This window comes from Gymnoscopelus braueri (assembly GCF_963280865.1).
Source record: "Gymnoscopelus braueri genome assembly, chromosome: 13".
Lineage (NCBI taxonomy): Eukaryota > Metazoa > Chordata > Actinopteri > Myctophiformes > Myctophidae > Gymnoscopelus > Gymnoscopelus braueri.
Window position 1 is genome coordinate 475,871 of NC_137615.1, and position 24,400 is coordinate 500,270.

The 24,400-nt window shown below is 41.1% G+C and overlaps 1 protein-coding gene across 1 annotated transcript in view; it reads right to left on the reverse strand.

The window, feature by feature from the left end:
• Positions 1-6,091: 6,091 nt before the first annotated feature.
• Positions 6,092-24,400, reverse strand: part of scn4ab (sodium channel, voltage-gated, type IV, alpha, b) — a gene marked incomplete at its 5' end in the record, with an annotated part of 64,738 nt that continues 46,429 nt past the window's right edge. Inside the window, 12 exons of the mRNA XM_080447426.1 lie at positions 6,092-7,228; positions 13,020-13,097; positions 13,961-14,105; positions 14,624-14,840; positions 15,254-15,375; positions 15,644-15,929; positions 17,754-17,871; positions 18,209-18,361; positions 18,915-19,019; positions 19,308-19,445; positions 23,545-23,598; positions 23,699-23,871. Coding sequence (XP_080303552.1) covers positions 6,812-7,228; positions 13,020-13,097; positions 13,961-14,105; positions 14,624-14,840; positions 15,254-15,375; positions 15,644-15,929; positions 17,754-17,871; positions 18,209-18,361; positions 18,915-19,019; positions 19,308-19,445; positions 23,545-23,598; positions 23,699-23,871 — 2,006 coding nt within the window. The 3' untranslated portion in view covers positions 6,092-6,811. The remainder of the gene's footprint in view (positions 7,229-13,019; positions 13,098-13,960; positions 14,106-14,623; positions 14,841-15,253; positions 15,376-15,643; positions 15,930-17,753; positions 17,872-18,208; positions 18,362-18,914; positions 19,020-19,307; positions 19,446-23,544; positions 23,599-23,698; positions 23,872-24,400) is intronic.

Consider the following 24,400-nt stretch of genomic DNA (forward strand, 5'->3'; position numbering starts at 1 on the left):
AGGTAGGATGGTTCCTGATTTTTTAAAAACTCTTTGAAATTTTCGACTTTGAACAGCCATTTCACCCCTTTCCCAGCATTTTAAAAAGTCGGGACTAGCACCAGACGACTCAGCGTCCTTCAATCAGTCTGGTAGGATGGTTCCCGATTTTTTTAAAACTCTTTGAAATTTTTGACTTTGAACAGCCATTTCACCCATTTCCCAGCATTTTAAAAAGTCGGGACTAGCACCAGACGACTCAGCGTCCTTCAATCAGTCTGGTAGGATGGTTCCCGATTTTTTTTTAAATCTTTGAATTTTTTGACTTTGAACAGCCATTTCACCCATTTCCCAGCATTTTAAAAAGTCGGGACTAGCACCAGATGACTCAGCGTCCTTCAATTAGTCTGGTAGGATGGTTCCCGATTTTTTTGAAAAAAAAAGAAGAAAAAAATTCTAAGTCCAGAGCTCGATGAATGTTCGGGACCCTAAAAAGTGTCAAAAAAAAGTACTACCAATCAACTCCAAATTGCCTGAAACATACTCCTAAATGGTTTAAAAAAAATAATTAAAAAAAGGGGGCGTGTCCATGACTTTCTCGGGCTGATTTGACCACTTTCCCGACATTTTAAAGATTCAGGAATAGCACCATTCAACTCAGCGCAAAAAAGTAACTCAGAATAGCTATGATTTGATTTAAAAAAAAAAAAAAAAAAAGGGGGCGTGTCCATGACTTTCTCGGGCTGATTTGACAATTTTCCCGACATTTTAAAGATTCGGGAATAGCACCATTCGACTCAGCGCAAAAAAAGTAAGTCAGAATAGCTATGATTTGATTAAAAAAAAAAAAAAAGGGGGCGTGTCCATGACTTTCCCGGGCTGATTTGACCACTTTCCAGATATTTAGCACCATTCAACTCAGCGTCCTTCAATTAGTCAGGTAGGATGGTTTTCAAAATCTAGGTATTTAATTAATTTTTTCGGTCAAAAACATCAGTTCTTTGAGAAAACACAGCGCCACCTTGTGGCTAAACCATGATGTACAGAGGGGAGTAAAGGTAAGCATAAGATGCGGGGCAACGTCTAGTTTACTCCAGTATCTGCGCCTTGGCACCAGACCCTGTCAAACTTGAGATATGGTCAGTTGAACGGCCGACGCGGCCATTTGAAAGACACTGTATTTTCTCGAAATGACATTATTTAATGTTTTGAAAATCAATATCTATGTGAAAAAAAGCACGATTTCACTTGAATCACATCTCAAAAAATTCTTAAGTGCAAGGCCTACAAGGTCACGTCAACTGTTTTTCAAATGGATGACCACACAAGAAACCAACCCTAAAAGAACTTTTCTAAGCCTATAAATGTAAAAATGACGTCATATCAGTCAACAGGTTCTAACTCCTGGACTATTGGGTTGTTCAGCGAGATGAAAGTGTTTGAGTAAACTAGACCCTTGTGCGATTCCAATGGTACCACTCATGACAATGTCGGGCTCTAAAAGACACATCTAATGCCAAAAGTATTTGACGCTTTGGTGCAATATGTGTTTTCTTAGTGTTTCAGGGGTCCGGGTTTGGGGTCTTTCTAAGCATTAGAGAGAAGATTTTCAAATACAAAAGTTGTTCACAGTGCACTACTTTGGGAGGGTAGGCGAAGTTTGGAGGTCTTTTGGACACGTTTGACTACTGAACTTGTAGATCTGGATGTTTACGAGTACAACGACAACCACTAACCACTTTCTAGGCATAATAGGCACTATCTTATTACATAGTTATTACAGTATGTTAAAACTATTGTTATTACAGTATGTACAGTATGTAATAACAATATAATAACTATGTTATTACATAGTTATTACAGTATGTTAAAACTATTGTTATCACAGTATATACAGTATGTAATAACTATATAATAACATAGTTATTACATAGTTATTACAGTATCTACAGTATGTAAAAACTATGTAATAACATAGTTATTACATAGTTATTACAGTATGTTAAAACTATTGTTATTACAGTATGTACAGTATGTAATAACTATGTAATAACATAGTTATTACATAGTTATTACAGTATGTTAAAACTATTGTTATTACAGTATGTACAGTATGTAATAACTATGTAATAACATAGTTATTACAGTATGTTAAAACTATTGGTATTACAGTATTTACAGTATGTAATTACTATGTTATTACATAGTTATTACAGTATGTTAAAACTATTGTTATTGCAGTATGTACAGTAACAAAGAAGAAGAACTTTGGAGGGTTCATATTAAAACAGTAAAGAATAACTGTGGAGGGTTCATATTAAAACAGTAAAGAAGAAGAACTGTGGAGGGTTCATATTAAGAAGAAGAACTGTAGAGGGTTCAGATTAAAACAGTAAAGAAGAAGAACTGTGGAGGGTTCAGATTAAAACAGTAAAGATAAGTAGTTCCTCTCCTCATCTTCCACTCCAGCTCTGTGACCTTTCACCTTTAAATGTCAGGTTAAAAAAAAGCCTTTATTTTTCATGAAACCAAAGTTTATTTTGTTCAATATAACACTAGAAGTGTGCTGCAGCTGCACACAGACAGTTTTCTGGTGGCTTGTTTGTAAATGGTTTAAATATATATATATATATATATATATATATATATATATATATATATATATATATATATATATACATATCCTGCACAGCGTCAGCGGCTAGTTAAAAACTTTGATATAAAAAGTAAGCAGTGCAGCACCCGTGGAAAGCAAAGGTTAGGGTTAGGGTTAACCCTACCATAACCCTAACCCTCCCTAAAGCCTGCAGTCAAAAATTACACAAGCGATCTTTTAAAATCTTAATAAATAAGCATAAAAGAATTGTTGGTCTAACTAAGATATTCTCTCTATGTAATATATTTTATATACACAGATTAACTACTAACTAAGATGGTGGTTTTAATAGTCTCTTCTCTCAAAGGTGATATTTTGTCATCTTCTACATCAGTGGTTCTCAAACCTTTCAGGCCACGACTCCCCCCCAAAAAAATCACATTTGAACTTGGGACCCCCACCCCACCCCACCCCCTGACAAGCACTTGAATTGTAGGAGTTGAGGCATTACATTTAGTTTGACTCAGTTTCACAGATAAATATAATGAGATCAATCTAAATGCTTGTAGCCTGTAGATTATATATATATAATAGCCTGTAGACTGGCTATTTTTAAAATGTATTTAGTTAATGTCTGGCCAAAAATATACCCATTTTGTTCGACCCAATTTAGTTGTTATGCCAATGAATTCCTCTCACATCTTTCTGTGTTTTCACTGTTGTTGTATCCTACTGACTCACCTGCCAGTGAGGAGCCCCCACCGGGAGGACATAGGGCCTTCATCCTACTCCTCCCGCCCAACACTCCCTGCCAGCAGGCTCCGCCCCCAGCCCGCAGGAGTAAATGCAATGACCAGTATCACCCTCCTCCTCCTCCTTCTCCTCCTCCTCCTCCCTCCTCCTCCTCCTCCTCCTCCTTCTCCTCCTCCTCCTCCTCCTCCTCCCGCCCAGCTTCCTTCCCCCGAACACGGGCCAATTGTATTGGCATAGACGCCCATATTCCTCTGTGTTGGTGGGCAAGGACTTTATTAAAGTGTCACTTTATAAATGTGCAGATACACTTTATACACTTATACTGTATGTTGGTTTGTTTATTGTTGATTGAGAAAACAATGTTTCACATTAAAAAAATCATCTCCACCCACAGTTTGAGAACCACATCTACGTCACATTTTTGCTGCTGAGCTTCCCGGCGGAAGAGAAAAGCTGTTTACATAACAGAGGAAAAGAAAAGCTGTTTACATAACAGAGGAAAAGAGAAAAGCTGTTTACATAACAGAGGAAAAGAGAAAAGCTGTTTACATAACAAAGGAAAAGAGAAAAGCTGTTTACATAACAGAGGAAAAGCATGGAGACGCTCCTTTACATTGACTGCACTGAGACTGACTGCCAAGGACAAGCTTCACCAGCAGTCTGGGGATGTCAGGGATTGAATCAGTTGGGGATAAAAAAAATGGGGGAAATTATCTAAACAATTATACAAAATAACTCAGAAACAAAATAATGACATAAAAAATGAATAAATAAATGAATAAATTGTGTGTGTGTGTGTGTGTGTGTGTGTGTGTGTGTGTGTGTGTGTGTGTGTGTGTGTGTGTGTGTGTGTGTGTGTGTGTGTGTGTGTGTGAATAATAGACTGTTTTCTAAGGTCCACCCCCAGCGCTTGACCATTGACTTTCAATGGAATATCTTAGATATTTTCTAAGACCTATCACCTCCAGAAGTTATGCTGTTATGCTGCATCACAGGTGACAACATGAGGGACAACGTGGTTAAAGGGAGTATCAATCACAGGTGACAACATGAGGGACAACGTGGTTAAAGGGAGTATCAATCACAGGTGACAACATGAGGGACAACGTGGTTAAATGGAGTATCATTCACAGGTGACAACATGAGGGACAACGTGGTTAAAGGGAGTATCATTCACAGGTGACAACATGAGGGACAACGTGGTTAAAGGGAGTATCATTCACAGGTGACAACACGAGGGACAACGTGGTTAAAGGGAGTATCATTCACAGGTGACAACACGAGGGACAACGTGGTTAAAGGGAGTATCATTCACAGGTGACAACATGAGGGACAACGTGGTTAAAGGGAGTATCATTTTTTAATTTTTTTTTTATCATAATAATCAGGCATGCAATCAGGCAATAATAAACAGCCCCGAGGTGAAAAGGGTGACAACATGTTGTTGTTTTTTCGGGTCAGGTGTCACACTATTGCCCTCATGCACGTGCACACATAGACATGAAAGGGGGCTTGAGCCCCTGCCCTTTTACCCGTCAAAAAAGTGCCCTCTCCAGACTGAAAAAAAAAAAGATAAAAAGAAAATACAAATCAACTACCCTATTTGTGTGTCACTCAGAGGCCGGGGGGCCGATGGTGGGACCTCAGGGTCCATAGGGAAGCTGTTTGAACTATGTTTGTACTATGAAATAAATCGGAAGCAAGTAACCTCACTGACTGGAGTGAAGACTAAATCCATTCTACAACCATTCATAAACACCTCTGGAACATCAAATTAACTACAATATGGCGTTGTTGGCAACTAAAAGTGCAGTAGAACCTTTACCAAATATAGTGAAGTCTGTGGTTTCAGATACCACAAATGGCGTTTAAGTCGGCAGTCGTGTTGGCTTGGTGATTTGGGGACGCCAGTCTCCAGGAATACTGAGCCAGGCGATGTTATATGAAATATACAACACTGCAACTCTCGTAAGTTGATATCATTCATTTAACAAGGCGTGGTTAAGTGTTCGAAATTAACACGTTGAATCATGTCAACCACAAATAAAAAATATAGATTAAGGTATCACATTATTCAATAAATTAATAAGAGAAACGATAGCAGTCAATTTAGATACTTCTTCACCTTTCCATTGTGTGCTGTTATCCTGTCTTTACAGCAGACTGGTTAGTGCCATGGACAAGTTAAATTCAAACTGCAGCTTTGTGCCGTTGAGCAAGACGCCTACAACCTCTGCATGATCACTTATGAGCAGCTGCTGCAGAACAGTGTTTGAAAACATCAATGACATGAAATTACATCCCTGACAACACAACGTCAGGTTACCATGACAACACAATGTCAGGTTACCATGACAACACAATGTCAGGTTACCATGAAAGGACGGACGGACCGATAGAGTGTGGTTGCATGAGAGTATAATAATTTTACCCTCTGTATGATTATGCTTTTAAGTACTGTAGTAGAGTTTAATTATGTTAGCTAGTGTTATATGGTGACCTCAGTATCTGTGTATTGTGTCTGTACGTTGTGTTTTAACCACTGTGTATTGTGTCTGTACGTTGTCTTTTAACCACTGTGTATTGTGTCTGTACGTTGTCTTTTAACCACTGTGTATTGTGTCTGTACGTTGTCTTTTAACCACTGTGTATTGTGTCTGTACGTTGTCTTTTAACCACTGTGTATTATGTCTGTACGTTGTCTTTTAACCACTGTGTATTGTGTCTCTACGTTGTCTTTTAACCACTGTGTATTGTGTCTGTACGTTGTCTTTTAACCACTGTGTATTGTGTCTGTACTTGAAAATAAAATAGTTTGAAGTTGAAGTACGATGTTCGATCAGTAATGCCAAAATTGCTCAAATGTACGATAATTTCACCATATCAGAAAAAGGCGCATGAATTTACTGAATTTCCTGGCTGCTGAATTGGGATCCGGTTTGACTTTTCACAATAAGTCAGTATATCAGTGAATCTGATCTTAGTAAGTAGTTGGACGTCAAGTCTTTCCAGTCCAGTTCCAGGCTTTTGTATGAGTAAGGTCCAGGAAGTTGCCTGCTTCCACGCAGTGTATTCATTTTTTGGCTGTGATTTATCTATTTCTGGCTGTGTACGATAGTTGTCTTTAAAATAGGATAATTTTAAGCCTCCGGTACGATAATTTAACATTTCTCAATGCCCTGGTGTACCGAACCAAACAAAGTGTCTGAACATGCATGTCTTCAGCTCTTTTTCAAAGATTCTGCCAAAACAAAACAGAAAAGAGAAACATTAAAGCTCAAAGCAGATCGTTAGCATGTCCTGTGTTCTCTATCACAGTGGTTCTCAAAGTAGGGTCCAGGGACCCTCAGGGTTCCTTTAGGGAGGTTCTAAATGGTACCGTACAGGTTTGTAACTCTGAGAGGGTACAAATGGAACCCTTTTTACCCTCTCAGACTTATGGGGGGTTCTTGAAATAAAAAAAGTTTGAGAACCACTGCTCTGTCAGACGATGGTCTCCTTCAGATCCTCATCATCAGGCAGATGCAGGTAGAAAGGAGGCGCAGAATGTAGGAGAACCTCGCTGCTGAGCCGCACAGCAGGAGGAGTGTCTGCCCTCGCCTCCTCTATAGCAGGAGTTTCTCCCCTCATCTCTGCTACATCAGGAGGGCTTTCTCCTACAGAAGGAGGAGTATCATCCGTCGCCTCCTCATGGCCGCCTCCATAAAGCAGATTCATCTTCTCGTAGATCAGTCCCTCTGTCTCTCTCTCTCCCCCTTGCTCGCCCTCTCTCTCTCTGTATTTATATGAGGCTTGTTTGACCGTTCGTCTGAACAGGTGCTTCCTGTAGGCTCTCTGGATCACCACCGCAGCAACCTCTTCCTGTTTCCTCCTCAAAGTGGAGCTGATTGGTTCATACACCTGGAAGGACATTTTGATTGATTGAATTCTGTATTGACATAATGACAAGTACAAGTGAAAGCAAGTGCAAACAGTAAAAAGGATAATGTTTAAATAAACACACTGAGGAGCATAATGATAATACAAGTAATATCAAAAATTATAATTATTATTATTATTATTATTATACAAATAATAAAAGTAATACTAATAATAATAATGATAATACCCCTCCCATTCAACATTCCCCGCTGACAGGCTCCGCCCCCAGCCTAAAGAGGTACGTACACTGACAAATATCACCCCCCCCAGTGGACAGGTACTTAACCACTGCACCACCTAGTGTTGGTGGACAGGTACTTAGCCACTGCACCACCTAGTGTTGGTGGACAGGTACTTAACCACTGCACCACCTAGTGTTGGTGAACAGGTACTTAACCACTGCACCACCTAGTGTTGGTGGACAGTTACTCAACCACTGCACCACCTAGTGGTGGTGGACAGGTACTTAACCACTGCACCACCTAGTGGTGGTGGACAGGTACTTAACCACTGCACCACCTATTGGTGGTGGACAGGTACTTAACCACTGCATCACCTAGTGGTGGTGGACAGGTACTTAACCACTGCACCACCTATTGGTGGTGCACAGGTACTTAACCACTGCACCACCTAGTGGTGGTGGACAGGTACTTAAGCACTGCACCAGCTAGTGGTGGTGGACAGGTTCTTAACCACTGCACCAGCTAGTGGTGGTAGACAGGTACTTAACCACTGCTTCACCTAGTGGTGGTGGACAGGTACTTAACCACTGCACCACCTAGTGGTGGTGGAGAGGTACTTAACCACTGCTCCATCTAGAAGGAGACTCATAGGAAGTCATGTTGTTACGTCATACACTCACTCACTGCATAATTAAGCATAACATATTACCTGCCAAGAACACAGATATGCGTTCTTATTTTTAAATTCTACAAGAGGGCGCTCTAACTAGGGTTGGGTACCGAAATAAGGTTCCAAGTAGGAACCGATAAAGAAATAGTCAGTACCGGGTACTCATACAAAATATGTAATTTCGGTTCTGCATATCGGTTCCTAGACGCGCTAGAAGCCGTTCAAACAAAGGCGTTTAGAAGTCCTACACAAACAGCACAATCTGATCAAAAATCACAAATCCGGTAAAACACCGTTGTATGGAGAAGTATACATCATTTGCGTCTCTCTGTATGGAGGAGTAGAGCTGCTGCTCCTCCGGGCGCACTCAGCCCAGACACATTCCTCCCCGCACCGCCCCCCCCCCCTCCCCTCACTCACCACCGTCTCAACTGAAGTAGTGAGAGAAGGAATAGTCTGCCCTGAAAACTTTGTAACCAAGATTTGGTGTTGTCATCTTGAAAACTACATGTCAGAGGGTCTAACATCAATAGGAAAACCAGCGCTAGTTAAGAGCTCGCGCAGGGCAAAATAATTAACACCAGCTGTGAACGCTTCTGTTTGATTGTATGTGTGTGTGTGTGTGTGTGTGTGTGTGTGTGTGTGTGTGTGTGTGTGTGTGTGTGTGTGTGTGTGTGTGTGTGTGTGTGTGTGTGTGTGTGTGTGTGTGTGTGTGTGTGTGTGTGTGTCTTTCAAAAATGAAACCGAAAGTAATTTCTTCAAAAAGAAGGAATGGCAGACCTAATATTATTAATGCATTTTGGCTGTGTGCAATAATGCAACTGCAGACATTATAATGCCTTTTGCTAGGCTACTCAATATTTGTTTTAATTTCTTGAATATGGCAGGGTGATGTTTTGAGGCATATTGTATTTTATTAAAATAAATAAATATGTTTTAAACAACTGATCTAAATATGGACCCATTATAGTTATGATAAGTTTTGCCATAATCATGTAGCTCTACATCAGAGGGCACAGCCATGACAGCAATGGTACAAAAAAACTTTAAAAAAAATGTATAAATATATTTTTTTAATTAATAATTTCCGGCTATTCGGTTTTCGGCCAAGTGTTTCCTGTATTCGGTATTCGGTTTCGGCCAAGAATTTTCCATTCGGTGCATCTCTATTAAATAAACATTTGACCTCTTATTTTTTTACCATTTTGGAACCGAAATATGGAACCGATAGGAACCGGATCCGATAAGCAGATCCGGAACCGGAACCGGACTTGTAAAAATCCTAACGATACCCATTCCTAGCTCTAACACAACTTAGGAATGATCCCTCAACGCTCAGAGAAGGAATGGACGGATGTGACGTCATCCAAAAAACGTCACTTCTGTCCGCTCCAATGTTTTGTAGAAAAACACTTCTATCTCATATTCTTCTTTTTTTTAATGAAAACCAGCCATTTTCAACAGGCGATAGCTCCAAATGGACGATCGCTCCAAATGGACCATCGCTCCAAATGGACCATCGCTCCAAATGGACGATCGCTCCAAATGGACCATCGCTCCAAATGGACCATCGCTCCAAATGGACGATCGCGGTAAAAAATTAACATTTTGTCCAGTAGAAAGAGGAGACCCTCCCCCCACCCCGGACAGATTGTCTATTTAAAGACGGGGTGCCGTGATGTTTAGTGATTTTTCCCCCTTAAAAAATAATCATCAGGTATTATGGTTATACTGGGGACTACTAACTGACCTAACCTACTAACCCTAACCCTTAAAACATGATCAATAGGTATTATGGTTATACTGGGAGAAAGATTTTTTTCAAAAAAGTGTACAGAAATTGTTAAAATTATGTTTTTATGTGGAGACGCCTCCAGTTCATTAAGTATACCTGGTTCTCACCTTAGCACCTCCTCCACCACCTTAGCACCACCCACCTGTCCTAGTCCCTCCTCCTCCTCATGCCCACACCTGTTGTGTTATGATAATGAGGGGGAGGGTATATTTTTCTATGTCACTAAAGGGCTGTTTTTCTATTGGCACGTTTGACCCTCAAGGTGTCAGCCTCCAGGTAGAAACTCAAAATAGTCAGAGAAGATGCACCCCGGCCTGTCCCAGGACCTGCCGCGGGCCAACCGGCCTCTTCTGCGCCAAGGCCACACCCACGGCGCCTTCAACCACCAGGTGACCAGTACCCCCGGAGGCCCGACCGTGGCAGGTTCGCTTCACCTCGACCTGTCCAACAGCGATGCCGAAGGCGGCGCAGACGGCGCGTCTGCACACCCCGGTGCCGCCACCCACCACCCGGGCTCCGGCACCACTTCTTCCCACGGGCAGCCCCCCCAAGACCAACAGGATGGTCACCAGCAACTGGACCTGTCTCGCCAGGAACTAGTAGACGCGATAGGACTCTCGGCTCGAATCAACAGGCGCCTCCCACCCGCCACCATTCCACCCTTCGATGGCGACCACCTCACCTACCGACACTTCATGGCCAACATGCACGCCTGCTCCACAGGGATGAGCGACAGCGAGAAATTCGACCTCCTGTCGTCACTCACGCAAGGAACACCTCGTCAACTGGTCGAAGACCACCGTAGCGACTTTGACCCTCCGGGGGCACTGCACGCCGCGATACAACAGCTCGACGACACCTACGGCTCGCAACGCACCATCCTTCTACCAGAGCTGGCGGAACGCCTAGACCTCGCCCTTAGTTGGACGGAACAGCTGAATCTCAAGACCCTACAGTGTGGATTATGCACGATCGAAGGAGCCGCCATATCCTGTGCCATATCTCCAGCCACGGCACCAGACGAAGTGCACAACATCGATCACGCTTTCATATCTACAGGCGATAAGGCGGAGTACGACTTAGACCAGGTCACGTACGACATACGGCGCTACCAGTAGAGCTACCATCACCTTAGGGACCTCCCCCTGGAGGAGATCAAGGACGCCCAACCTACGATACTCATCGGGATGGATCACCAGGAACTGATGAAGGATATCGATACGCGATCCGGCCCACTGGGTGCCCCATGCGCCTCACGCACCCTACTAGGTTGGACCATCCACGGAGGGCGGATGCTAGACGATACCCCGACCACCGATCGATACATGATCAAACGCAAGACCGGAACCAAACCAACGGACCCCACCCCGCCCCAAGGCCAACCACGGGCATCACCATTCTCTTCGCAGAACATTACCAGATGCATGATTACCCTCAACCCCGGTCCCGAAGCGGCGCTTCTCATGGACGTACGGATTCTCTGGAGACTGGAGGTGATGCACTTCCAGAACGAGAAGCTGGCCACCAGATCCAAGGACGACAAGGCAGCCATGCGCATGCTAGGGGACAAGACCACCCGAGTAGACGTTAAAGGGGTGAGCAAGTACGCCACCCCGCTCCTCTGGGGCGGAGACCATACCACACCCCAGGCCCCAAAGGCATCGGTATTCGGCATGCTACGCAGCATAGAGAATCGCCTACTGAAAGACCCTGATGGTGCCGCGAGCTACTCTAAAGAGATGAAGAGACTGCTGGACGAAGAATACATCCTTGCCGTGCCTCAGGCAAGACCTGTTCAGGACGCGAGATCCTGGTTCATACCGCATTTTATGCGGACCCACAACGGGAAGAAACGGATAGTCTTCGATTTCTCACACACATACAGGAATCAGAACATGAATAAGCGCTTGCTCCCTGGCCCTACATTGGGTGCCAGCCTACTCGGCGTGCTCTTGAGGTTTAGACAATACCCAGTCGCCACATGCAGCGACATAAAGGGCATGTTCCACCAAGTGCGCCTGCTCCCCGAAGACTCCTGTGGCGGGACATGAAGACCGAAGAACAGCCAGTGGTGTACGAATGGCAGGTGCTCCCATTCGGCACCACCTGCTCCCCATGCTGCGTGACATATGCACTCCAGACTCACGTCTTCAGGCACACGGAGCACGAGGCGGGTGCCCGGACTTCGATAGAACGCTGTTTTTACGTAGACAACTGGCTGGAGAGCTTCCCCTCTCAACAGGAAGCCAAAGAAGCAGTGGACGGGATGTATGACCTGCTCTTAGGGGGGAGATTTGAACTGCAAGAGTGGGCCAGCAACAAACCCGACGTGATAGCTCACCTCCCGAAAGGATCCCTGTCCGGCAACAGCGAGCTATGGCTGACAGAGAAAGAGAACATCGCCGTCGATACCCTCGTCCTGGTGATCGACCCTCAGCTTCCCAGAGCGTTCTGGTCAGTAGGGAGAGTTAAGAGCGTCATACCCGGAAGAGACGATCGAGTGAGGGCCGCGGTAGTACAGGTGGAAGACCGCACCTACACAAGGCCCGTGGCGCGGTTGATCAGACTCCCCGAACTACCGGGAGAAGCGACGATCACCAGGAAGGAAATCCCAACTAAGAAAGTCAAGAAAAGGAAATAACGACGGACATCATCGCTTGGTCGAACGATGACATTATCCTGTCACCGGGGGGACTGTTACCAAGGCGACGATGACGACGGGGCAATCGTCCCGATTAAGGACGTAGCGTCAGTATGACGTCACCCTAAGATCATACGACACCATGTTGAATAAGAACTGAAGAGTATCTGGAGACTTGAGATAAGACCATACCTAGTATCTCACAGTCCGCTGAGCCGCTCGCCTCAGCCCCAGCCCATACTGCGACAGTCATAAGAGCCCATAGCGCCTAAAAGATACAGTCCTTAATATATATCGAAGACGTAACAGTACCTCTGTTGCAGTTGGCATGGGGATAAAAAACTATGTTTTAATCTCAGGCAATCAATGTGTTAAACACTGTAAAGCATTATAAAAACATAAACATTGTGAACCTTAGAGGGGTTGTTAGCCATGAATTTATGATTACATAAACTAATTATATTCAAGATAAAGAAACAAACCTTAGAAGGGTTGTTGGCCATGAACTTCTCTTCCATTTGGACCTTAAGAGCGTCCATCTCTCCTGACTCCCCCAGAACCTACAAGTGTAGAACACAGTATGTTAAATGACCAGTAGTTTATATTAAACTGCACCCATCTCTCCTGACTCCTCCAGAACCTACAAGGGTAGAACACAGTATGTTAAATGACCAGTAGTTTATATTAAATTACATCCATCTCTCCTGACTCCTCCAGAACAACATACTGTGTAGAACACAGTATGTTACATTTTATATCATGTCATATTAAACTAAGATACAAGTTTTATTTTGAGTTGCTTGGTGGATTGGATCATTGCAGTCTCCCACAGCAATAAGGCAAAAACAACACATATCTTCTCTTTTTTCAGGAATGTGGTTGTAAGTTTGGAAATGGTACCAGGGCTGAAACCAAATAATGCTCCCACTCTTCTTACCGGAACACCAGCTTCCACTTGCCCTATTGCACCATGGGCCTTATCCTGAAGGGGGCAGTGTTGCTGCTTGGAGCATCAACACAAACTCAACAAAGCTTGTTTTAAAGGTGACTAATCAGAATTCCAACGATATGAAACACAATTACACTACTGCTACTACTACAACTCATGGAAGTAGTAATAAACATGTATGAATTGTGTAGTATTATAGTTCAAGTGAGTTTCCATCCCCAACACTACTGTAATACACATGTTGGGGGGCTACCCCATTAGTGGTGTTGCTCATTCCAAGTTGTACCTCATTGTAAAGGTGACTAAGCAGGAATTCCAACAATGTAAAATACAATACCAGTACTAATGAAGGGACTAAATAATCAACCTTAATACATTAAAACTTTTTTTTTGTAGTTTTAGTAGCAGCAGTAGTAGTATTAGTAGTAATAGTAGCAGTTGTATTCGTAGTAATAGTAGTAACAGATATAGTACCTCAGTAGTCAAAGCCAGCAGTATGTCCAGACAGTGTATTTTGTCTCCAGGTACCAGGGGTAAATCCATATGAATCAGTTTGATGGTGTTTGGTTTTGGAATTCTCAATGGATCCTTTAAGGTGTCACAGAAATTTGACAGCTCACTGCAAATATAATAATCAAATTATAATAATACATTCATTAGCATATTCTATTAAAACACTGCATGAAGGAAAACATGTAATAATATAAAATGTAAAAATAAAAAATAATAATTATACCTTCATTGCTATTGTATACCATATATTGATATAGTATGTAATTGTTTATTATTCAATCGTTTGAAGGTTATTTTGTACTTATTTGTCTTTATTATTAGTAGTAATGCTGCTACAAACTGCCTCCACCGTAGGGACTTTTAAAAGTGTCTACCAGTTGTTCACAAACCTTTTCATGTAGTTGTCCACAGACCCCCATTTGAAAGGAGTTTGTGCCAGTATCTGTCCACAGACCCCCATTTATATATATATAACCCTATATATATATATATATATATATATATACTATACTATACTATACTATACTATATATATTTATATATATATATATATATATATATATATATATATATATATATATATATATATATATATATATATATATATACATTATTTTATTTTACCTGTACTCTATGAACTGTGAGGCGTCTGGGTCGAATTTCTCCCAGGTTTCGTAGAACATCTCGAAGTCGTCTTCACACAGCGGGTCGGCGCTTTCCTCCGTCGCCACATTGAAGTTCTCCAGGATGATGGCGATGTACATGTTGACCACAACCAGGAAGGATACGATCACATAGGTACAGAAAAACATGATGCCCATGCCAGGGTTCCCACAGTCACCTTGAACACAGACGGAAAGTAAACAACAGGAAAACAGAGCAGGGGTTTCAGGGGGAACACCAGAGTCTGGAGATAAACAGCTACACCACAGTCTGAAGATATACAGTTACACCACAGTCTGAATATATACAGTTACACCACAGTTAACACCACAGTCTGAAGATATACAGTTACACCACAGTTACACCACAGTTACACCACAGTTAACACCACAGTCTGAAGATATACAGTTACACCAATAATACAATATTATAATGAGCATTAGTGAGGACCAATTATATGAAGATAAGTATACTATAATATTATAATGAGCATTAGTGAGGACCAAGTATATGAAAAATTATAGAAAAATGGGTGAATTGATCCTTTAAATAAAAATAATACTTTCAGTCAGTCGTTTCTCCAGCACTGACCTTTGACCTCTGTGCCGGGGTTTTCATGGTTGGGGTCGCAGTCGGGGGGCGAAGTGTTCATGATGGGGCTTAGCAGACCATCCCACCCGGCCGATGTGGTGATCATAAACAGACATATGATGCTGTTAAAATATAAGATATAAGATGATTATAAACAGACATATGATGCTGTTAAAATATAAGATATAAGATGATCATAAACAGACATGATGCTGTTAAAATATAAGATATAAGATGATCATAAACAGACATGATGCTGTTAAAATATAAGATATAAGATGATTATATACATATTAGATGATTATTAATTTATAAGATGATTATAAACATATAAGATGATTATAAACATATAAGATGATTATAAACATATAAGATGATTTGGAAACACACCTGTTTCCAAACGTCTCGAAGTTGAACATGTCATCAATCATCCCCTCCTTCCTAACGTAGGCGAAGTTGGACATGCCGAAGATGGAGAAAATGAACATGATGAGGAAAAGGAGCAGCCCGATGTTGAAGAGCGCAGGAAGTGACATCATCAGGGCAAAGAGCAGCGTGCGGATCCCCTTGGCACCGCGAATCAAACGCAAAACCCGTCCGATACGAGCCAATCGGATCACTCGGAACATGGTGGGAGAGACGAAGTACTTCTCTATGACGTCAGCGAGCACCAGCCCTAGAGGAAGGAAGCAAGGAAAGAAGGAATGAAGGAATGAAGGAATGAAGGAAGAAAGGAAGGATGGATGGAGGGAAGGAAGGAAGGAAGGAAGGAAGGAAGGAAGGAAGGAAGAAAGAAAGAAAGAAAGAAAGAAAGAAAGAAAGAAAGAAAGAAAGAAAGAAAGAAAGAAAGAAAGAAAGAAAGAAAGAAAGACAGACAGACAGACAGACAGACAGACAGACAGACAGACAGACAGACAGACAGACAGACAGACAGACAGACAGACAGACAGACAGAAAGAAAGAAAGAAAGAAAGAAAGAAAGAAAGAAGGAACGAATTAAGGAAGGAACGAAGCAATGAAGCAATGAAGGATAGAAATTAATCAAGGAAGGAAGGAAAGAAGGAAGGGAGGAAGGAAGGTATCAAGGGAAGGAACACCCTACAGTGTAAGGTGTTGTATAGATCAATATAGTATAGGGCCTACACTACATCTTTAAAACACCCTAAACTACATCTTTAAAACACCCTACACTACATCTTTAAAACACCCTACACTACATCTTTAAAACACCCTAAACTACATCTTTAAAACACCTTACACTACATCTTTAAAACACCCTACAATACATCTTTAAAACACCCTAAACTACATCTTTAAAACACCCTACACTACATCTTTAAAACACCCTACACTACATCTTTAAAACACCCTAAACTACATCTTTAAAACACCCTACACTACATCTTTAAAACACCCTACAATACATCTTTAAAACAGCCTACACTAAATCTTTAAAACACCTTACACTACATCTTTAAAACACCCTACACTACATCTTTAAAACACCCTACACTACATCTTTAAAACACCCTACACTACATCTTTAAAACACCCTAAACTACATCTTTAAAACACCCTACACTACATCTTTAAAACACCCTACACTACACCTTTAAAACACCCTACACTACATCTTTAAAACACCTTACACTACATATTTAAAACACCCTACACTACATATTTAAAACACCTTAAACTACATCTTTAAATTACCCTACACTACGTCTTTAAAACACCCTACACTACATCTTTAAAACACCTTACACTACATCTTTAAAACACCCTACACTACATCTTTAAAACACCTTACACTATAATAGTGTAAGGTGTTTTAAATAATAATAGGCCGAGGTGAAAAGGGTGGAATTTCTTCCTCAGCCTTTCACAGCAATTGGACAGATCTTTCCTGATCACATGACTATAGAGATAATTTGCGTGATGTCTGGACAAAATCTGTAGGAGTAGTATCAACAATCAAAAATCTTCCTGGTGGTGGAGATATAATAGGCCAATATGAAAACGATGGAATTTCTTCCTCGTTCTAGCGGGAATGTGCTTGCAAGGTTTCACGGCAATCGGACACGCAGTGCGTTCATATGCCCATAGATCCCTGATGTCATCAGTATATACCCATATATAGGCATGCTGATATGCCCATATGTCTGTAGAGGGCGCAGCGGAGTAACTAAAAACGTTTTTACTTCCGGTGAAATATTTAACATTTTGCAAACACCTTACACTATACATATTTAAAACACCTTACACTATACATATTTAAAACACCTTACACTACATCTTTAAAACACCTTACACTATACATATTTAAAACACCTTACACTACATCTTTACAAAACGCTACACTACATCTTTAAAACACCCTACACTACATCTTTAAAACACCCTCATTATATTGATCTTTACAACACCCCATATAGCCCCCCCCACCTGTGAGGTGACATATACGTCCCTGATTCATTCAATCAATCAAATAAATACGTACCAACTATAGACAGGATGACAACTACAAAGTCGAAGACGTTCCATCCCACGTTGAAGTAATACTGTCTCAGAGCGATGATCTTCAGTGAACATTCTGAGGTGAAGATGATGATGAACACCTGTGGATTATTATTATAATGATTATGCGTTTTACGCCTGTAAACATGTGATGTGACAATAAAGATGGTGGTGATTCTGACCAGGTTGATCCAGTACAGTCGGTCTCTTATTATTATTATTAATATTATTAATTACCAGGTTGATCCAGTACAGAATATCTTCCTTCTCCACACTCTGCTCGTTTGTCTCTTATTATTATTATTATTATTATTATTATTATTATTATTATTATTATTATTATTATTATTACCCTTATTATTATTATTATTATTATTATTATTATTATTATCATTATTATTTTTATGTAATGTAATGTAATGTTAAGCAATGTATTACCAGGTTGATCCAGTACAGAATGTCTTCCTTCTCCACACTCTGCTCGTCTGTCTCCACCATCATGGTCACCATGTTGAGACAGATCAGAACCATGATGAAGATGTCAAACGCCTGCTGGGTCACAAAGTCAAACACCAAACCCTGGAACTTATTCTGTGAGAGAGAGAGAGAGAGAGAGAGAGAGAGAGAGAGAGAGAGAGAGAGAGAGAGAGAGAGAGAGAGAGAGAGAGAGAGAGAGAGAGAATCCTGATGAGTCTCATGAGGAGTACATGTTTATATTTTCATGTGATGACATTTTAACAGCTTTATTCAGTAACACGTTTAGTTAGAAATAGGTTCATTTATTAACAAGTTTAGTTGGTAACACATTTAGTTGTTACCTCTGGTAGCAGGTTTAGTTAGTAACACATTTAGTTGTTACCTCTGGTAACAGGGTTAGTTAGTAACACATTTAGTTGTTACCTCTGGTAACATTTTTAGTTAGTAACAAATTTAGTTGTTCCCTCTGGTAACAGGTTTAGTTAGTAACACATTTAATTGTTACCTCTGGTAACACGCTTAGTTATAACACATTTAGTTGTTACCTCTAGTAACAGGTTTAGTTAGTAACACATTTAGTTTCTACCTCTGGTAACACGCTTATTTATAACACATTTAGTTGTTACCTCTGGTAACAGGTTTAGCTATTAACACATTTAGTTCTTACCTCTGGTCGTGGGACAGGTTTCTGAGGTTTTTTGGACCCCAGCTTCTTCATGGCGTTGTAATATTTCTTCTGCTCTTCTGTCATGAAAATATCTTTACCTCCCAAGTAAAATCACAGTGAGTCGTTAACTTAAACAGTAAATCAACAAATAACACACAACTTAAAGAGCTAACACACTAACAAGCTACCCTTCTAACTGGTTAATTAACTAATGGTCAATTGACCACTGAGGGGCAACAACAGAAAAACAAGTCATTGTCTAATTAAAGGCACCACTAAGTAGTTGTTCACTTATCTTGTATAATCAAAGGAACCACTAAATAGTTGTTCACTTATTTTAAGTTAACTTATCTTAAGTGGTTGTTCACTTATCTTAAGTAGTTGTTAACTTATCTTGGATTTCTGCTGGTTAAAGTTGTCGATGATGACTCCAATGAAGAGGTTGAGTGTGAAGAAGGAACCAAAGATGATGAAGATGACAAAGTAAATATACATGTAGAGATTCTCCTCGTAGATCGGCTGCTGTTCTACCTACAAACACAAAGACAATAATAACTAGGTCTCCGCCAGGTCAGGTAGGTTATTGTGGGCCAATCAGTAGAAGTTGAGGGATTAATGTTGATTAACTTATTGCACAGGCAAATCGGCCTCCTTCTGGCTCTATAATAGGCCGAGGTGAAAAGGGTGGAATTTCTTCCTCAGCCTTTCACAGCAATTGGACAGATCTTTCCTGATCACATGACTATAGAGATAATTTGCGTGATGTCTGGACAAAATCTGTAGGAGTAGTATCAAAAATCAAAAATCTTCCTGCTGGTGGCGCTATAATAGGCCAATATGAAAACGATGGCATTTCTTCCTCGTTCTAGCTGGAATGTGCTTGCAAGGTTTCACGGCAATCGGACACGCAGTGCGTTCATATGCCCATAGATCCCTGATGTCATCAGTATATACCCATATATAGGCATGCTGATATGCCCATATGTCTGTAGAGGGCGCAGCCCGCAGCGGAGTAACTAAAAACGTTTTTACTTCCGGTGAAATATTTAACATTTTGGCCAAAAAATGTATTAACACACGCACGCACGCAAAAACAAAAACAAAAACAAAAACAAAAACAAAAACAAAAACAAAAACAAAAACAAAAACAAAAACAAAAACAAATCACGTTCATTGTAGCAAGTAACGCAGCGTTATTTAGATCAGTAATATGGTATAATATTACTGTTTTGGCAGAGTAATACGTTATGCTTTGCATAACATTAACTCATTCTGTGCCACATGACGTCAAAGACGTCACGAGGCCTGACGCCCTTTGTGCCACATGACATCAAAGACGTCATGAAAAAAATATCACATGACTTTTTTTTTTTTTTAATATATATATATATATTTTTGAAAACATGTTCAGAACCCAAGATATGATTATTTGAGAATTTGCTGCTCCATTCACTTCTTGTTTAACTTTTTACTGAAAAAGGCTGTATCTCGGCTCCTAAGCACTTTTTTTTACAATGAATTTTGCTGTGGCACTCAGAACCAAAATTCCATAAATAAGCATGGCACTGAAAGAGTTAAGCTACTCGAGAAAAGCCATGGACTTGAATTGGATGTGTTACATTCCTCTCACAATGAGAGACAATAGTCTCTGCACTGCAGAGTGTTAAAGGGTTAATCGCTTAACAGAGGACCCAAGAACAAGAGCTGTAGCCTACCAGACACTCACAAAGTTATCCCTGTCCGTTGTTGGAAGTTCTTATGACTGTTTATAGACCCCTTAACAGACGACGTCACACTGATAAGAACCAGTATGCGCGCGCAGGCCGGCACCAAATGAAACCCATTCTGTCATGTCTTGCTAGGACGTGCCTCACTAGCCAACACACAAGAGGAGGTTGAATGAACTGAAACCAGAGAAACCCCCAAACAATATGTTGGGAATTGATTGCATGAAACAATCACCTGTGCGTCCAGTCTCAATGTTGGTAAACAAATAATTGTTCTTGTTTTGAAAGCAATGTAGGCCTAAAGTCTTAAAAATAAAAAAAGTCATTCAAGTAAAGACAAGATTATTTTAAGTACTTATGTGTGGGTGAGTCTATGTAAAGGGCTTTTATATCAAACTAAAAGGAAAATAACATAATTAATTCATTGAAACAAAAATAAAAACAACAAATTTACATTGCAACTAAATAATAAGAATTTTAATTACATTAAAAATTACATGTTGGATACAGTATTTCAACTAGCGCTGAGCTGATTGGCTATGTGCACATGCTTGCGCGTCCGCACGCATGTGAACATAGCACTGACGTGCACTGACGTCATAAAATAGAGCCCCACTAGCTCAAAAATCCACAGCTCATCACTGGCAGTATGACTGAAGTCTGGCCACAGCCCAGTAGGGGGCAGTATGACTAAAGTCTGGCCAAAGCCCAGTAGGGGGCAGTATGACTAAAGTCTGGCCACAGCCCAGTAGGGGGCAGTATGACTAAAGGTGTTCCACAACCCAGTAGGGGGCAGTATGACTTAAGCCTGGTCACCATAGTGACAAGGTGTTCCACAGCCCAGTAGGGGGCAGTATGACTAAAGGTGTTCCACAACCCAGTAGGGGGCAGTATGACTTAAGCCTGGTCACCATAGTGACAGTGTGTTCCACAGCCCAGTAGGGGGCAGTATAAAGCCTGGTAACCATAGTGACAGTGTGTTCCACAGCCCAGTAGGGGGCAGTAAGACTAAAGTCTGGTCACTTTGGAATCATCAGCTAGCAAATGACTGCAGTGTCAAGAAAGTTGCGTAAATTCAATCTCTTGCAGACACACACGCATGCACAGACACACACAGCTTCTATGACGCCATCAGACCCATCACAGCCATATGACCCATCACAGCCATCTGAGAGGCAACGTAACACCAGTGAGATCCTCTAATAAAACTATCACAACCATCACAACCATCTGTGACCCTCACAGAGGCAACGTAACACCAGTGAGATCCTCTCATCAAGGATCATCAACAAATCATAAAACCATGCGCTATATATATATATATATATATATATATATATATATATATATATATATATATATATATATATATATATATATATATATATACATATAATTGTTTACATATAATATCCATATAATTGTTTGTTACAAGTTGAAAATTAAAATTTAAAGCTCATAAACCCGGCCATCCTTGATCAGCTCTGTCTTCAACTTGGTCAAATTCTTTAATGTCATCACATCTATCAGGCAGTGTTTCTATAAGCAGGGGTTGCCACAAATTCCCATCTTAAAAGATTTTGTGATAGGGACCCCTATAAGAGAAGATTTGTGTTTGGAATTATTCCATATCCTTGTGTTTTTGCAAGCTACAAGCTCACAACGTGTGTGAGCTTGTAGATCAGTTATTTCTAAATAGCTCAAGTATAAAATCTATCTATCTATCTAAGTGTGGAGGTATCCTGCTGCATGAACTCATTTGTGCCATCTGGACAACACAGACTGGAAGGATGCCATCCTCATCACTATCTATAAAAAGAAAGGTGATAAGTCCTCTTCTGACAGCAGCAGAGGGTTTGGGTTAGACAGCAGTAGAGGTGTCTCACTCCTGTCAGTTGCAGAAAAAATCCTGACTAGAAGGATCATGTTTCGCTGTCTGGCTGCACACATCACAGAAAACATGTTGCCAGAAACTCAACGCGTGTTTTCATAAGGATCGTAGCACCACACATGTTTTCATAAGGATCGTAGCGCTACACACATGAGTTTTGTTGCCAGGAGAAATCCCAGAGAGCGCAAACAAGATCTGTACACAGCTTTCGTTGATCTGTCAAAGGCATTCGAAACGGTCGACCCCTATGGCATTACATACACGTTGGGTACGTCTCCATCTTCCAGACATTCCACAATAAAATGCAAGACAGGGTTGGAATAAAAGTCTGCTCCCCCCCTTCCATGTCAAAATAGATGGAAACCTATTCAACATTTAACCAGGAACACTGTCCTCCAAATCTGTCACTTCCTATATGCCAATGAATGAACTCTCATTGATCACTCCTCCAAGCCCCTGCACTGTGCTCTCAGTGAGGTAGACCCTGTAATCTGGTCCTCAGTGAGGTAGACCCTGCACTCAGGTCCACCCACTCTGGTCCACTCACTTTCTGGTCCACTCATTCTGGCCTACTCATTCTGGTCTCTGGTCCACTCATTCTCTGGTCCACATCGTAGCTGAGAGGATCAAGAGGCTGTCTAGTAATGACAAGGTGGCTGGTTCGCTTCCCGGCTCGATCAGTCTGTGTGGAAGACACTTAACCCCTAACTGCTCCCCCGGTTATGTAATAATAATAATAATGATAATAATAATTATAATAACTAGACCCTACCCGTGGGGGGACATGCGCACATGTTTGGCAACCCGGGAGCCAGCGAACACAAAAACGCTAATAAACAGCTGACATTTGCTGCGATTGAGATCAATTGCTCCAGCCACTAAGGAGAACCGGGCAGAAGAGATTTTGGGCTCACCACCCGTACAGAGCTGGGCTTATCACCCGCACAGAGCTTTGTAGAATTATAGGAGGATAATGTGTTCATTGTTATTATTAATATTTTTAGGTACTAACCTCTCTAGAGTCCACTGCTCCGTACATTATGTCCATCCATCCTTTAAATGTTGCCTGAAAAAACACAAAGAACAAAACAATAACATTTTGATTTGTGTGTATTTGCTTTAGTATGTATGTGTACAGTGTATACTATATAAATGTGTGTACAAACTATTTGCAGTAGTGACAGGTATCCCATCCCAACGTTGTCATAGGTCACTTTAAGGTTCTTCCATCGGACCTCAGTGTTACTTTCAGCCAATAGGAGACATTCTGTCTTATTGTTGACGTCTTCAGGCAGAAACATTTCCTCTGCTGTCGAGTTGTAACAGAAATAAAACTTCCCTGCAAACAATAATAATAATAATTATTATTAATACATAGGACCACAATATAGAGGTCTTCACGGGTCCAATATGACGGGCCCGTACCCAAATTGTGACACATTTACCCAGAGCCCAATGGATCCCTAACCCTAACCCTAACCCAGAGCCCACTGGATCCCAGCTATTATTAGAAATCTGAGTTCCAAACACGAACAGTACAGAGAGCTGACATACCAGAACCGTACAGAACCGTATAGAACCATATAGAACCGTATAGAACGGTGACATACCAAAACCGGACCCGTACAAAACCCGAGGCCCCGAAATTATAATTGTCTCTGGATTCACCAAAACGTTACGTTAATATCAACAATCTTTAATATAACTGCCCCGACTTCTAACTTTTGGCTTGAACTTTAGTTTAATTTTTGTATCCCTCGATTTTTTAACCCTTTTTTTTCAAGTGATCCTGGGCACTACACTCCCCCCACCAGCCTAGGGAGCCCAGGGCCGAGCTCATGCCTTTTTCAATGCATGAGAGCCGACTG